The sequence below is a fragment of the Berghia stephanieae genome, chromosome 1, assembly GCF_034508935.2.
Source record: "Berghia stephanieae isolate SIO BIC M18660-M18661 chromosome 1, UCSD_Bste_1.3, whole genome shotgun sequence".
Classification (NCBI taxonomy): domain Eukaryota; kingdom Metazoa; phylum Mollusca; class Gastropoda; order Nudibranchia; family Aeolidiidae; genus Berghia; species Berghia stephanieae.
In genome coordinates this window covers 103,190,945-103,203,343 of record NC_088360.1, presented here as the reverse complement: position 1 = coordinate 103,203,343, position 12,399 = coordinate 103,190,945, and the positions used below count along the sequence as shown (strand labels likewise).

The 12,399-nt window shown below is 35.4% G+C and overlaps 1 protein-coding gene across 4 annotated transcripts in view; it reads left to right on the top strand.

The window, feature by feature from the left end:
- Positions 1 to 12,399, top strand: part of LOC144962608 (synaptosomal-associated protein 25-like) — a 75,077-nt gene that overhangs the window by 42,861 nt on the left and 19,817 nt on the right. For 2 of the 4 annotated variants that reach the window (XM_078895694.1, XM_078895695.1), the window contains exon 4: positions 6,583 to 6,631. The exons of the other annotated variants lie outside the window; for them this stretch is intronic. In XM_078895694.1, the coding sequence (XP_078751820.1) occupies positions 6,583 to 6,631 (49 nt within the window). The remainder of the gene's footprint in view (positions 1 to 6,582; positions 6,632 to 12,399) is intronic. 4 annotated transcript variants of the gene reach the window in all.

The following is a 12,399-nucleotide window of genomic DNA, read 5'->3' as shown; positions in this document are numbered from 1 at the left end:
TGATCACATAATATTGTTGCGAAGTGGCCGAGTGGTTAAGGCATTGCTCGGAAGGTTCCGGGTTCGAGCCCCGTTTCAGGCATTTTCGTTTGTTTCTTTCTTGGGCAAGATTATTAACCCCCAATTTGCTCACTTGGACTACATGGGTGATTTCTGTTGACATCAGACATCTTGTTTGATGAATTCTCTATATTCCTTCGTGGAATGTCTAGGCGACGATATCTTATGATGTCGTGTCGGAAGGGCGTATAATAATAATAATAATAATAATAATAATAATAATAATAATAATAATAATAATAATAATAATAATAATAATAATGTCGCCTAATTTCTGTTTATTATGGTTGATTACAATGGTATTTGTTTATTTATTTCATTTTCTTTTCTTTTCTTTCCTTTTTTTTTCATCCTAATTTAGATTGTTACCATTTTTGGCTCGGCACTCTGTCGTGATTATAATGATTAATAAAAGAAATCAATTTTCAGGTCTTAATAATCCATTTCCACTGCCAATACTCACAGGGGGAAGAATTAACTACTTAATTACTCCAAGAATGGAAACGGCGTCTCTTAATTGTATCTGTCTTATGCGTGCATGCAATATTGCGTTGATCCCAGGTGATTTCTCTCGGGGGGAAAATATTGATATTATTATCAGCGGAGACAGAATATGAAGTTATTGCAGTGTCTATAATGCAAGGCAAAGTGTGGACATAAACCTGAGCTTTTAATTCCTTGGGGGGGGGGGGGGGGTCACGACTGCTGAGTTGATAGAGCACTCGTTTCACCATCAAAGGGACCGAGGTTGATCCCGGATGCAGCCAATATATTTTTTTTTCTGACCTCCCTGTCCACCCAGCAGTGATTGGACAGCTGGGGTCTGTTAGATCTGACGGAAAGTACTTTTGCGATTGACTAGAGTCCTATCCAAGGGGCAGCAAGAAATTGCTATTGTCCGTTTCACGCTATAGAAACCGGGATAAACCCCGGCTCCATGGGCCTAATGTTTTCCGAGTAGCTTTCTGTCTTTGCCTTGGAATGAGATTATTTGGTTTTGTCCTAGCTGGCCGTGGCCGGAGTTTTTTTGTGTTTTTTTTTTTTTTTGTTTTTTTTTTTGTTTTGTTTTTTTTGTTGTTGTTTTTTTTTTTTTTTTTTTTTTTTTTTTTTTTTTTTTTTGGCTGAGAGGGAAACAGTCAAGTGTATAGTATTCGTTTTGGAAGATCGTATTGTTTTTCATGTAAACCTCTGTTATGTACTGTAATTGTTTTTGTTTTGTTTGAATATCATGCTTTGTAAACATCAGAGTCTATTCCTCTTTATGGGACCCTGTCCTTGTGTCTGGATGGAACTTTTAGGTGGTTCAAGCAAAGCACACTGATAGCTTGCTCTTGGAATTTTGCTCTGTTCTCTTTTTGATCCAGTTCTCTTTGTCTGGCCTTTTCTCAGATGCTTTAATTGTAAATCTATAATTGGTTTATTTGTTTGTCTTTTACTATCCCATCTTCGATTATACTGGCGTTGCAATTACCTAAAAGTGTTGCAAGCGTCTTGAAAGTTTTAGAAACAAAACAAACCAACCCCCTTCACAGGGCATCCCCCTTTTCAGACGGTAGTCTTTATTTTCTTTGCTCATGTCGTAGATTATTTGTGTGTGTGTGTGTGTGTGTGTGTGTGTGTGTGTGTGTGTGGTCTTGTGGTATGGCACTCGCCTTTGGAATGGAAGGTCCTGGTTTCGTTAACAGCGTTGTCTCTGTCGAAAAAAAAATGTAATATCTTATAACGTGTTTCATGTCTCGTCTTATACGGTAAGTGTGGCTGTTGGCCAGGGACCCCTTGTAAAGCGCTTTGAGCACGTTTAGTGGATATTGCGCTCTAGAAAACTCGGTTGTCTGTTCTAGCTATCATCGGGTAATGGTCAGTTTGCTTCTTGTCTACATCTACATTGTCGATTTGAGTAAGAACACAATGCTCGTACGGGCACGTCCGCTGGGACTGTGTTATTACGGCCATCGTTCATTGAATAAGTGTGGATGTGTTTTCTATTTAGCTACTCTCTGTACTGGTTTCTTGACTGTCCCTATTTTTACTTCTCTCGATGTGTTGTAATGATGAAAAAGGGGCGGGGGAGGGAGGGGGTGGAGAGAGAGAGAGAGAGAGAGAGAGAGAGAGGGAGAGAGAGAGAGAGAGAGAGAGAGAGAGAGAGAAGATGAAGATTTGTCGAGAGTGTACTTCTTTAGTGCCAAAAATGTTTCGGTCACAAAGGAAAGATCTGAAAAAGATCGATATAAAACAGTGCCAGATTAGGCAGAAACAAAACAAAACAGCAACTAAAAACGTGAGCTTTTATATAGCGCAATATCCACTAAACGTTCTCTAAGCGCTTTACAAAAACTCCCTGACCAACAGCAACACGTAACATTTAAACGAAACATTACGCCATTTAGGCGACATTACAGTTTTTTTTTCCGACAGAGACAACGATGTTAACGGCCATGTACTCAGTTTACACCTGAGTACGGTGAGAAAATGTAAGTAAAGAGCCTTTCCAATGGCTCCACTATGCGCCGCGAGGCTCGAACCCAGGACCTTCCGATCCGAAAGCGAGGGCCATACCACTAGACCATATAGCCGCACAAAAATACAAGAGAAAAAAGAAAGAAACATCCCATTTTATTAAGCGGGGGGGGGGGGGGGGGGGGGTGATTTTTTTCCTGTATTTATCTTTCATCTTTGTCTGGCACTGTTACACTTTTTCAGATCTTTATCTTACACCAGTGCCCGCTCCCTTAGTTCATAAATGCCTAAGTTTAACGGTTTTGTGACTTGAACCCGCTCAGTTTGTTTCTCGAAATCGGTCACCGAATTAAATTCTATTGGTATCAATTTCATTTTCACTATTTCGCTCGAGTTAGTCAAGTCATGCTTATCATTCGTAGATTCTCATTGGCCCAGTTTTCGTTAATTCTATTTCCTAGCAATTCCATGGACGTAAAGCGGCGTGCTTTTATAGATTATATTATATTATTCTCTCTTGTCTGTCAGTTTTGCCTGGGTCGTGATTTGAAATACGGGTGGCACTATTCTCTCTGCAGTCCATTATGTCGTCTATATCATCTTGATAGCATTGCCGACAACAATGGGCTGTATCGCCCACGGCCAATTTAGGTACACTATAATCTCCATCATCGTCATCATCATCGTCATCATTCATTATTTCCATCATCTACCCTCTTGTCCAATAACTCGTACTTTGTTCCGTTTCCTATTCAAGTTCCGCTATTCTTGACAAGGGAATTAACCTCCATTGTCTGGGCACCTTTCCATGGTAACCAGTGCTTTATGCGATCAAATGGGTACCCCTTCCTTTATTTAGTAAGTAGGTAGTGCGGCAACACGTATGGAGAGTCTGTTGTACTCTGAAAAATAAGTTTTAAAACACATTTTTAACAATTTGGCCAGAAAACTCGTCCTTCAAATATCGATCGATTTAAAAGACCATCATCTGGGCAGAAACACTTCAAACCTAAAACTTAAGTGAAGTACCGGAATTAAGAGTTTTTAACAAAACTGGGTCATTTTAATCGACCCATATTTGAAGGAAGAGTTTTATGGCCAATTTTTTAAAAAATGTGCTTTGGTTTTTGGGGTTTTTTATTTTCAGACAACGTCGGAGTGGTTAGCCTGGAATCACGAACCCGCAGCATGGAAGTCTTTTTATCCACACACCAGCACTCGATACACATTCTCTCATTCTCTCTTCATACTGTAGTATGTACTCCCATGAAGCAGATCACTGACTTACGGACATGTCCAACATATCGGCTTTCCACGCTTATCTTACTCTCAGTTTGTAACATTTGTTATAATGTATTATGATCTATCTATCTATCTCTCTCTCTCTCTCTCTCTCTCTCTCTCTCTCTCTCTCTCTCTCTCTCTCTCTCTCTCTCTCTCTCTCTCTCTCTCTCTCTCTTACTTAAGGAAAAAAAGAAACTACTTAGATTTCCTCCTGCAATATACCAGATTGACAATTTTCTATTTCTTTTATTTTCTTTTTTTTTTTGAATTAAGTCTTCTTTTTAAAAAAATATTTTTTGTTCTTACATCTCATACTAATATAACTGGTCTCTTTTACAGATCCCCAGCTTTTGTGCGTGCCCGGGCATGCATACGTATGTGTGCTCGCACGCATGATGATAGTGTTAGTGTTATTGAGAATATTGTGATCGAATTATTTATGTCTGTTTATTCTCTCTCTCTCTCTCTCTCTCTCTCTCTCTCTCTCTCTCTCTCTCTCTCTCTCTCTCTCTCTCTCTCTCTGTGTGTGTGTGTGTGTGTGTATCATCTCTATTATTATATTATTATCATTCATCGGATATTTGAAGTCATTTCAATGGATTTGAAATTAACACCTGCTTGTAGAAACGCCCCGAGTGGGACCAAAAACAACATAAGTGGGATTTGCGTGATGTGGCCGAGCGAGATTAAAAATTGACATGTTCCTTTCAAATTGACGACAGCTTGTTCATTTCTGCCAATTGTTAAAACTCTGACTTAGACTTGTCAGTATAAAAATAAAAATGAGAAAACAGAAGAAAAAAAATGTTTGCATCTCATACTGGTCACTTTTCTAGCTTTACATTTATTATTATTATTATTGTTATTATTATTATTATTATTATTATTATTATTATTATTTTATTATTATTATTATTATTATTATATTATTATTATTATTATTATTATTATTATTATTATTATTATTATTATTCGTGAAAAAAGGCAGTCAGTTTTAGTCACATGTCCTCCTTACGGTTGTTTTGGGAAAGGGGGGGGGGGGGGTTAGGGCCGGTTGGCTTTTTAAACTATTTGTAAAAAGAATAATATTCTTTGTTGTAGATCAATTCTGTTGTCTGCCATATTTTTTTTACACAAAACAATTTGATGGTATGGCTAATGGGGGCATGTAGAAATGAAAATGATAAAAAGGGATAAGATAGAAATGAAATTCAGTAATTTTGTCCAGCACCATTTCTGAGGGGGTGCGGGGGAGGGGGGGGGGGGGGGATCATTATACGGCAGCACTTATTTGAATGTTTGATAACCCAAAATTGTTGTGACCTCATTGGTGTGATGGAAATACTCTCAAACCAACAAATATTATATCAAGTCTATAATTGAATTGCGTTCGGTAGTCAGACCTGCAAATACGTGCACGCCGGTATTCATCGATCGCGTTTGCCACCGATTCCGTCCCTTTGTTGCTGGTGTCCAATACATTGAATACCGTTATAAGGACAACTACCTGGACGTAAACAACAACATATTCTCAAAGCTTGATGGTTTTCACGAGTGTGCGAAGCTCACAAATCACACCAACTCATGCAAACCCGTAGATGACGATCCATCCCGTGTGTTTCGTCATTTAAAGATCTGATAAAGTGTGTTTGAAACAGTGCCAGACTAAGCAAAAAAAAAAAAAAAAAAAGGAAAATACAAGAGAAAAGCAATTCCAAAAATATCTTTTTTTTTTAAATCAGTCTTTTGGGATATTTTTTTTTCTTGTATTTTTCATTCTTGCTTTGTCTGGCACTGTTTCATACACACTGTTTCAGACCTTTATCTTATACCAGTTCCTTCATTTGCCTCTTTGAAAAGTTTCCGTCAGCTTTATTGTCATTTGAGATTGTGAAACAATCAAGGGACAGAATTAGGCAGCAGATGAATAATGAGACAATTCTGTGGACGTCTTTGTATACTCCCTGAGATCTCATGAATGGTTGCCTCCCTTCCCATCGTAGATAATATCCTCTTAGTTCATAATGTTATAATTAATGCATTCATAATATTAATTATTCTAACTATTTTGTTTTTCTTTGTCTTAATGTCGATGTAGTATAATGCATGCATGTGTAGTATATACTATTGTATATATTTTGTATATTAATTTGGGAATTCAATTTTGTCGTGATTTAGATTTTTTTTCCCAACCAATAATACAATATGTGGTACACCGCTCATATTCGGTATTTTGTCAGGATAAACAAGATCTTAAAACTTGATTTATTTCAATGATTTTTTGGTCAATGGCTAGAAATGCGATAATTTCGACGTTTGCATCTTATATGCAGGTCTGGCATCCGAACCTACTTATAGGCCAAGTTTAACATTGTTGTTGTAATGGACGATATTTTGCGTCATTTTTTGAGATTTCCATTACAACAATGAGCCCACAATGAATTGGGTTATCAGACCTGCAAATAAGTGCACGTTGGATAATTTCGTTTTTACCACAATAAAAAACTGGATCAGTTGTCCTTAATGAAACGAAACGTTTATTATTAAACTTAGCCCAATGTTTATTATCCTCATTATGACGATAAATTCAAAAGTGTTCATTATTAGCGTCTAAATCCACATTCCGGCTATTAATACCGTTTTAAGGCGGTGAGCCACATATTTAGTCATTCGTCGTTTATTATTATTTTTTTTAATTCATTTATTTTATTTTATTTTATTTTGTTTATTTCCTTTGTTCCATATTTTGTGTCGTGATTGATTGCTTGTTGTGGTCGGTAGTCTCAAGACGTCGGTGTGAGAACTATAGTGATGCTCGATGAACAGGGTGGTAGGTATTTGTTCATTAGAGCTAATAAATACATTGTCACTTGAATCTAATAATGACCATCTTATTTATAACCTTTCGAACATTATTTTGTTAATTGTTCGCATTGATCCGGTCGGAAATGACATTTAAACTTTTGATGGGCCGTTTGTAATAAATATTAAATGGATTGAGAATTTTACGTCTTTGTGTAAAACTACATTTTTCCTCTTATTTTGTCATTGTTATTATTATTATTATTATTATTATTATTATTATTATTATTATTATATTATTATTATTATTATTATTATTATTATTATTATTATTATTATTATTATTATCGTTGCTTTTTTTTTTTTGTTTGTTTTGCTGGACTTAATCTAACAACAATTAACTTCTTATTTTCACCAATAAAAATAGAGTGGTAAAGGCTTGACATTTGGATTATGGGTTGCTTTAAACATATATTTCCAATATTTTATATCAATTCCATAAAGCAAAATTGAGTCGTTTTTCTTTATTTTGGAATTTTCTGCAGTTCTGCTTGAAATCAAATTCTTTCATCTTTTCTTATTCAATGGTCAACAGCGAAGTCAGTAACACTAATAATAATAATAATAATAATAATAATAATAATAATAATAATAATAATAATAATAATAATAATATAATAATAATAATAATAATAATAATAATAATAATAATAATAGTAGTAGTAGTAGTAATAGTAATAAAATAATAAGTTACTTATCTAGCGCTCAGCTTCCATATCAGTGCTCAGCGGCGCTGTACAATATTAATAATTGTCATACACTACACACTACAACAAACATTCATTCGTTGATAATTTTGAGAACACATACGAAGAAACAAACACTCACACACACACACACACACACACACACACACACACACACATATATTATTATATATGCTTACAATTTCACACACAGATACATTTACTCACATAGCCTTTTCAAGCAGCCTGTTTGGTTGTGATGTACATTTACATGGTCATTCCTCGTAGTATCTTCTTAAATATAAATCTTCATTTTTAATTGACGTGTTTTTGTTCTTTTTCTTAAAGAGATCAGATCTAGCTCGCTAGCAATTTGTGAAAAGCTAGGCCTTATTTAATTAAGACATTATAAATGTGTAAATTCTATTTTATTATTGAAGACAAAAATTATTTTAAGTCCACTGAACTACATGCACAATGATAATATTGTGTTACCGCTTCTCGAGTTAGTTGGCCGAGAGTTGGTCGAGATGTTGCGTTTAACGTTTAGCAACTTGTCTGACTGAGCCCATGGATAGTGCTATATCAACCGATCTGCTGAAGAGGTCAAATGTCACGTCCGACTGATTTATTTATTTATTTATTTATGTTTGTATTTTATAGAAATAAACGAAATGGATAATTACATAAGGCATTGGTTATGTTTTAATATTTAGTTGTAGTTTTTAATTACTCTTCTAATCATTGAAGTCCTAACAAAATATGTCAGTAAGAAAAATTCATGACTTTGACAGGTCAGGTATACCCATAATAATCTTGATCGATTTCACTTTTGAAAAGTGTAGATATGAGCATTTATACTCACGCATTTCCATGGAATTACCATGTTTAATGCGCTTGTCTAATCTTCCTGACGAATGAACAAACTGTTTTTAAAGAAGAAATTGAATGAAACGTCACAGTTTTTATTTCGTTCGATTTTTAAAATTGACTTTTTCTTTTTGTTTGTGTGCGTGTGTGTGTGTGTGTGTGTGTGTGTGTGTGTGTGTGTGTGTTGTATCTATCATTGTTTATTTCTATAAGTTTAGGCATTGTTGTGTTGTATTTTTGTTTTTATATTAGTCTGTCCTAATAATCTTTGCTGTTTACAAGTAAGTGTTAAGTATAATATTTTTATTGCACGTGATGTTTGGGTATGTTATTATTATTATTATTATTATTATTATTATTATTTTATTTTATTTATTATTATTATTATTATTATTATTATTATTATTATTATATTATTATTATTATTATTATTGCTGTTGTTGTTGTTATCATCATTATTATCATCATCATTGTTATTGTTGTTATTGTTGTTGTTATTATTATTACCATCATCATAGCTACTTCTACTACTACTACTACTACTACTACTACTACTACTACTACTACTACTACTACTACTACTACTACTACTACTACTACTACTACTACTACACACTACTACTACTACTACTACTACTACTACTACTACTACTACTACTACTACTACTACTACTACTACTACTACTACTACTACTACTACTACTACTACTTTTAACATCATCATCACCATCATCATCATCATCATCATTATTAATAAGCGGTATTTTCACGAGTCTATAATTATCTGGCCAATGTAAAAAAAAAAATGTTTAAAGAAAAGAACCACAACAAAACAAAAATTTAAAAAACCAGCAGACACGTTTATCCGTCCTGTAGCCAATCTGTCTCCTTTGCTTTTCAAATGCGGAAGAGATCGCATTCAACATGGAACGAGGAATGCAAAGCAAAAAAGACAACACAACATACACAAGGAAAAAGAAAATCAATGCACTGGATCTTGCACCAAGCATCAACAAAATGGATGTTGAGAGATAACACCCTTTCATTTTGTTTGTTTGTTTGTTTGTTTCTTGTCCTTTTGGTGGACTGACGCACAATAATATACGTTTAAACTGATTGAACAAATATGGAGGGAGGTGGAGGAGATGTGATGATGATGTCACCATCATCATTATTATTATTACTATTATTATTATTATTATTATTATTATTATTATTATTATTATTATTATTATTATTATTATTATTATTATTTTATTATTATTATTATTATTATTATTATTATTATTATTATTATTATTATTATTATTATTATTATTATTATTATTATTATTATTATTATTATTATAAATTAGGGACGTTCTGTTTTTGCGTTAGTTCGAAATGGAAAAGCGTGTCTATGTATCTAGCTAGAGTTTATGATTATGATGATGTTGGTAAAAAAATTAAAAATTCTCTTGCTTATTGCGTTTGGTGTAAATACGTGATTATAGTCAAGTTTAGAAAGGTGCTTTTAGATACACAGTGTGTAAACAAAGATTAAGAGTAGTATGCTGTGTCATGACAATTATTTCTAAAGTGTAGGTTTGCCAAAATCAACCTTAACTTGAAGTGACCACAAATTTTTCCCTCGTTGTAAAATAAAAAAAATAATTGAGGTCTTCTGTAATATTCATCCCTAAGGGGAAATAATTCTTAAGGGTCTTCCAAAGGAAGACTGGAATGACCGATGCGTCAACCGCAGTGCAGCGCCTCGACGTTAGCTAGAGCTGGGTGACTTGCTCAAGGCCACACAGCGTTGCGAGTAGTTGAACTCAGTACTTTTCGGTTACGATTACGAAGCAAAGATATACCGCTGAGCCCCGTTTCCCCATAACATCTGTCTGATTCAAATGACAATCTCTCCTTTAAATTTTTTTTTTAATTTGTTGCTGTTAATTTTAATTATTTTTAAAAATTAAGTTTTGGTTGTTTGTTTTTTCTTAAGTCTAATAGTTTTATGATTTATATCCACTTTTCTGGCATCCGAATTCCCCACTGTGGAAAGCATTGCTTGTCATAGCGTGATGCTCAATTATCAACACTTAAAACTATCACGTTAATGCAATATGATTAAATAACCCGGAGATTGAAGGCTTTAGACCCCTAAACTTATAAGTGTCTTGTTTTGATTTTTTGTTTGTTTTGTTTTGTCGTTTTTTTTATTGGCGTGGGTGGGGGTTGTTTTTCGCTTGTTTGTTTATTTCGGGTTTGTTTGTTTTTTTCTTGGGGGGGGGGGGGTGTTGGTTTGTTTGGGTTTTTTGAAAGAGCTATTTATGAGTTTTTATTTTTGTGTAGTTGTTTTGTTTTTCTTTTGTTTTGTATTTTTTAATGGGAGGGGGGGGGGGGGGGTTTTTTCCATAGAAATATCAAGTTGTTTTTGTTTTTTATGAGTGGCATCATGTCCACGCGACAGTAATCTGATAGTCGACGTACTTGTCTATCAGGAAGTGGTTTGTTGTCGATGGGTCTCGGGTCTTGGATACATTATGGAAACGGGATATTCAATGAAGCTGTCTCGAGTGGGCTGTTGAAGCTGCTGATACAGCAGTCGACTAGGACGAACTTGATTTTGTGCGTATGCATGCGCTTGTTATAAATGTTATGCTGTTATGAAGTCGGGAGTAACCTTTTAGTGAAGAATAAAATAACTGATAGATATTCACTCAGATTTAGATGTCGGCGGTAACAAAAAGCCAATACCATAAGCTAGAGATAGTAGTAGTAGCTTTAATCCTCACGAATGTTCTTAAGAAGTTGAAAAGACTCTCTTTCCATCACTCACTCAATCCCAGAGAGCATAGGAACAAGTATAAGACGAGGGCGCTGAGTGCTGACTCCATTGTTTGCATGCTCTCTGCTCAATCCTCTCTGTGCCGTCTGATTCTTGAGGCAACAGCAAGTGATCGCCAACGTTCTCGGTCTTTCGCTGCATGCGTCACAGTCTGCAGGCTGTGACTCCAGGCTTTCAGCTTCCTCGAGTTCTCCAGGTTTCCCTATGTCACCTTTTTCCTGGTGGAGTCCAGTGCTGTTCTCGGGATGTAGTCCTTTGGCATCATGCAGACATGTCCAAACCAATCCATCGCCTGGTTCTGATGGTGTCTGTAGTCGTGCCCATCCCTCGCTATTCATAGTCTTATCAAATTTCGTAACTATCTCCATGAAGAAAATAGTAGTAGGCACATACTCCAGTCCCGGTTCAGTGTGTGGTGTCTTTCTTTTGCCTCTTCCATTTCCTTCCTTGCGCTTTTCCTCGAAGGATAATTTTCCCAAAGTCTGATGATATATGCCAGACCTACTTCCGTAGTCCAGTAACTCAATAAAAGGCCTTACAGTACAGCGCTCCCAATCCCGGCGTTTGTTATCGTCACATCCCGTCGAGAAGGCCAGGTTTAATGCAAATATTATGGCCAAAGATACAATTTTATAAAGACAAAACTGGGTTTACACATTGAAGTAACGTGTGAATGTGTCCATTGCACCGAGTGAGCACTGTATTTGTGTGTTTGCTTTTTATTTGCTTTTTTAAAATAATTTTTTTTTTGGTTATTGAGAGAGGGGAGGGGGCTAAGTTAATCTCTACATCCGCCAATCTTGCTCTGGTGCAAATGGTTTGGAATCATCCAGTCAGCAACACAAAAGTACCAGGTATTTATAATGTCACTAATCAATGTTTGGCATATCAATCCGCCATGCATGCATGACCTGTGAGAACTTTCCTGTCGTCTGCTCTGCAATCAGAGCATGTTGACCTGGGCGGAAAATTCGAGTGTTGTAGACCCGAAGCGTGTGAACAAATGAAATAATCACGTGATGGAATGGGTGAGGGAAAATAATATATTTTAAATTTAAATTTCTTGAGCAGGCTTGCTCATTCCTGGGCCTTCCGATTCAGCAGAGTGTGGTGTTCAAAGATGGTTAGAAATCCAATTTCTACACCATCATAGATTGACTCGCATGCCGAATCAGTCTCAAGATAACAAAAATCTCTTACCATGATTTTCTTTTTATAAAATAAAAGATTTTAATCGGTTCTGTGGCCAAAATTGGCTACGTTCAGATTATTTTCCTTCAAGATTCGTATTTTTAACCAAAGTTTAGAGGATTTTTTTTTTTTTGGTGGGGGTTGGGGTAGGGGGTT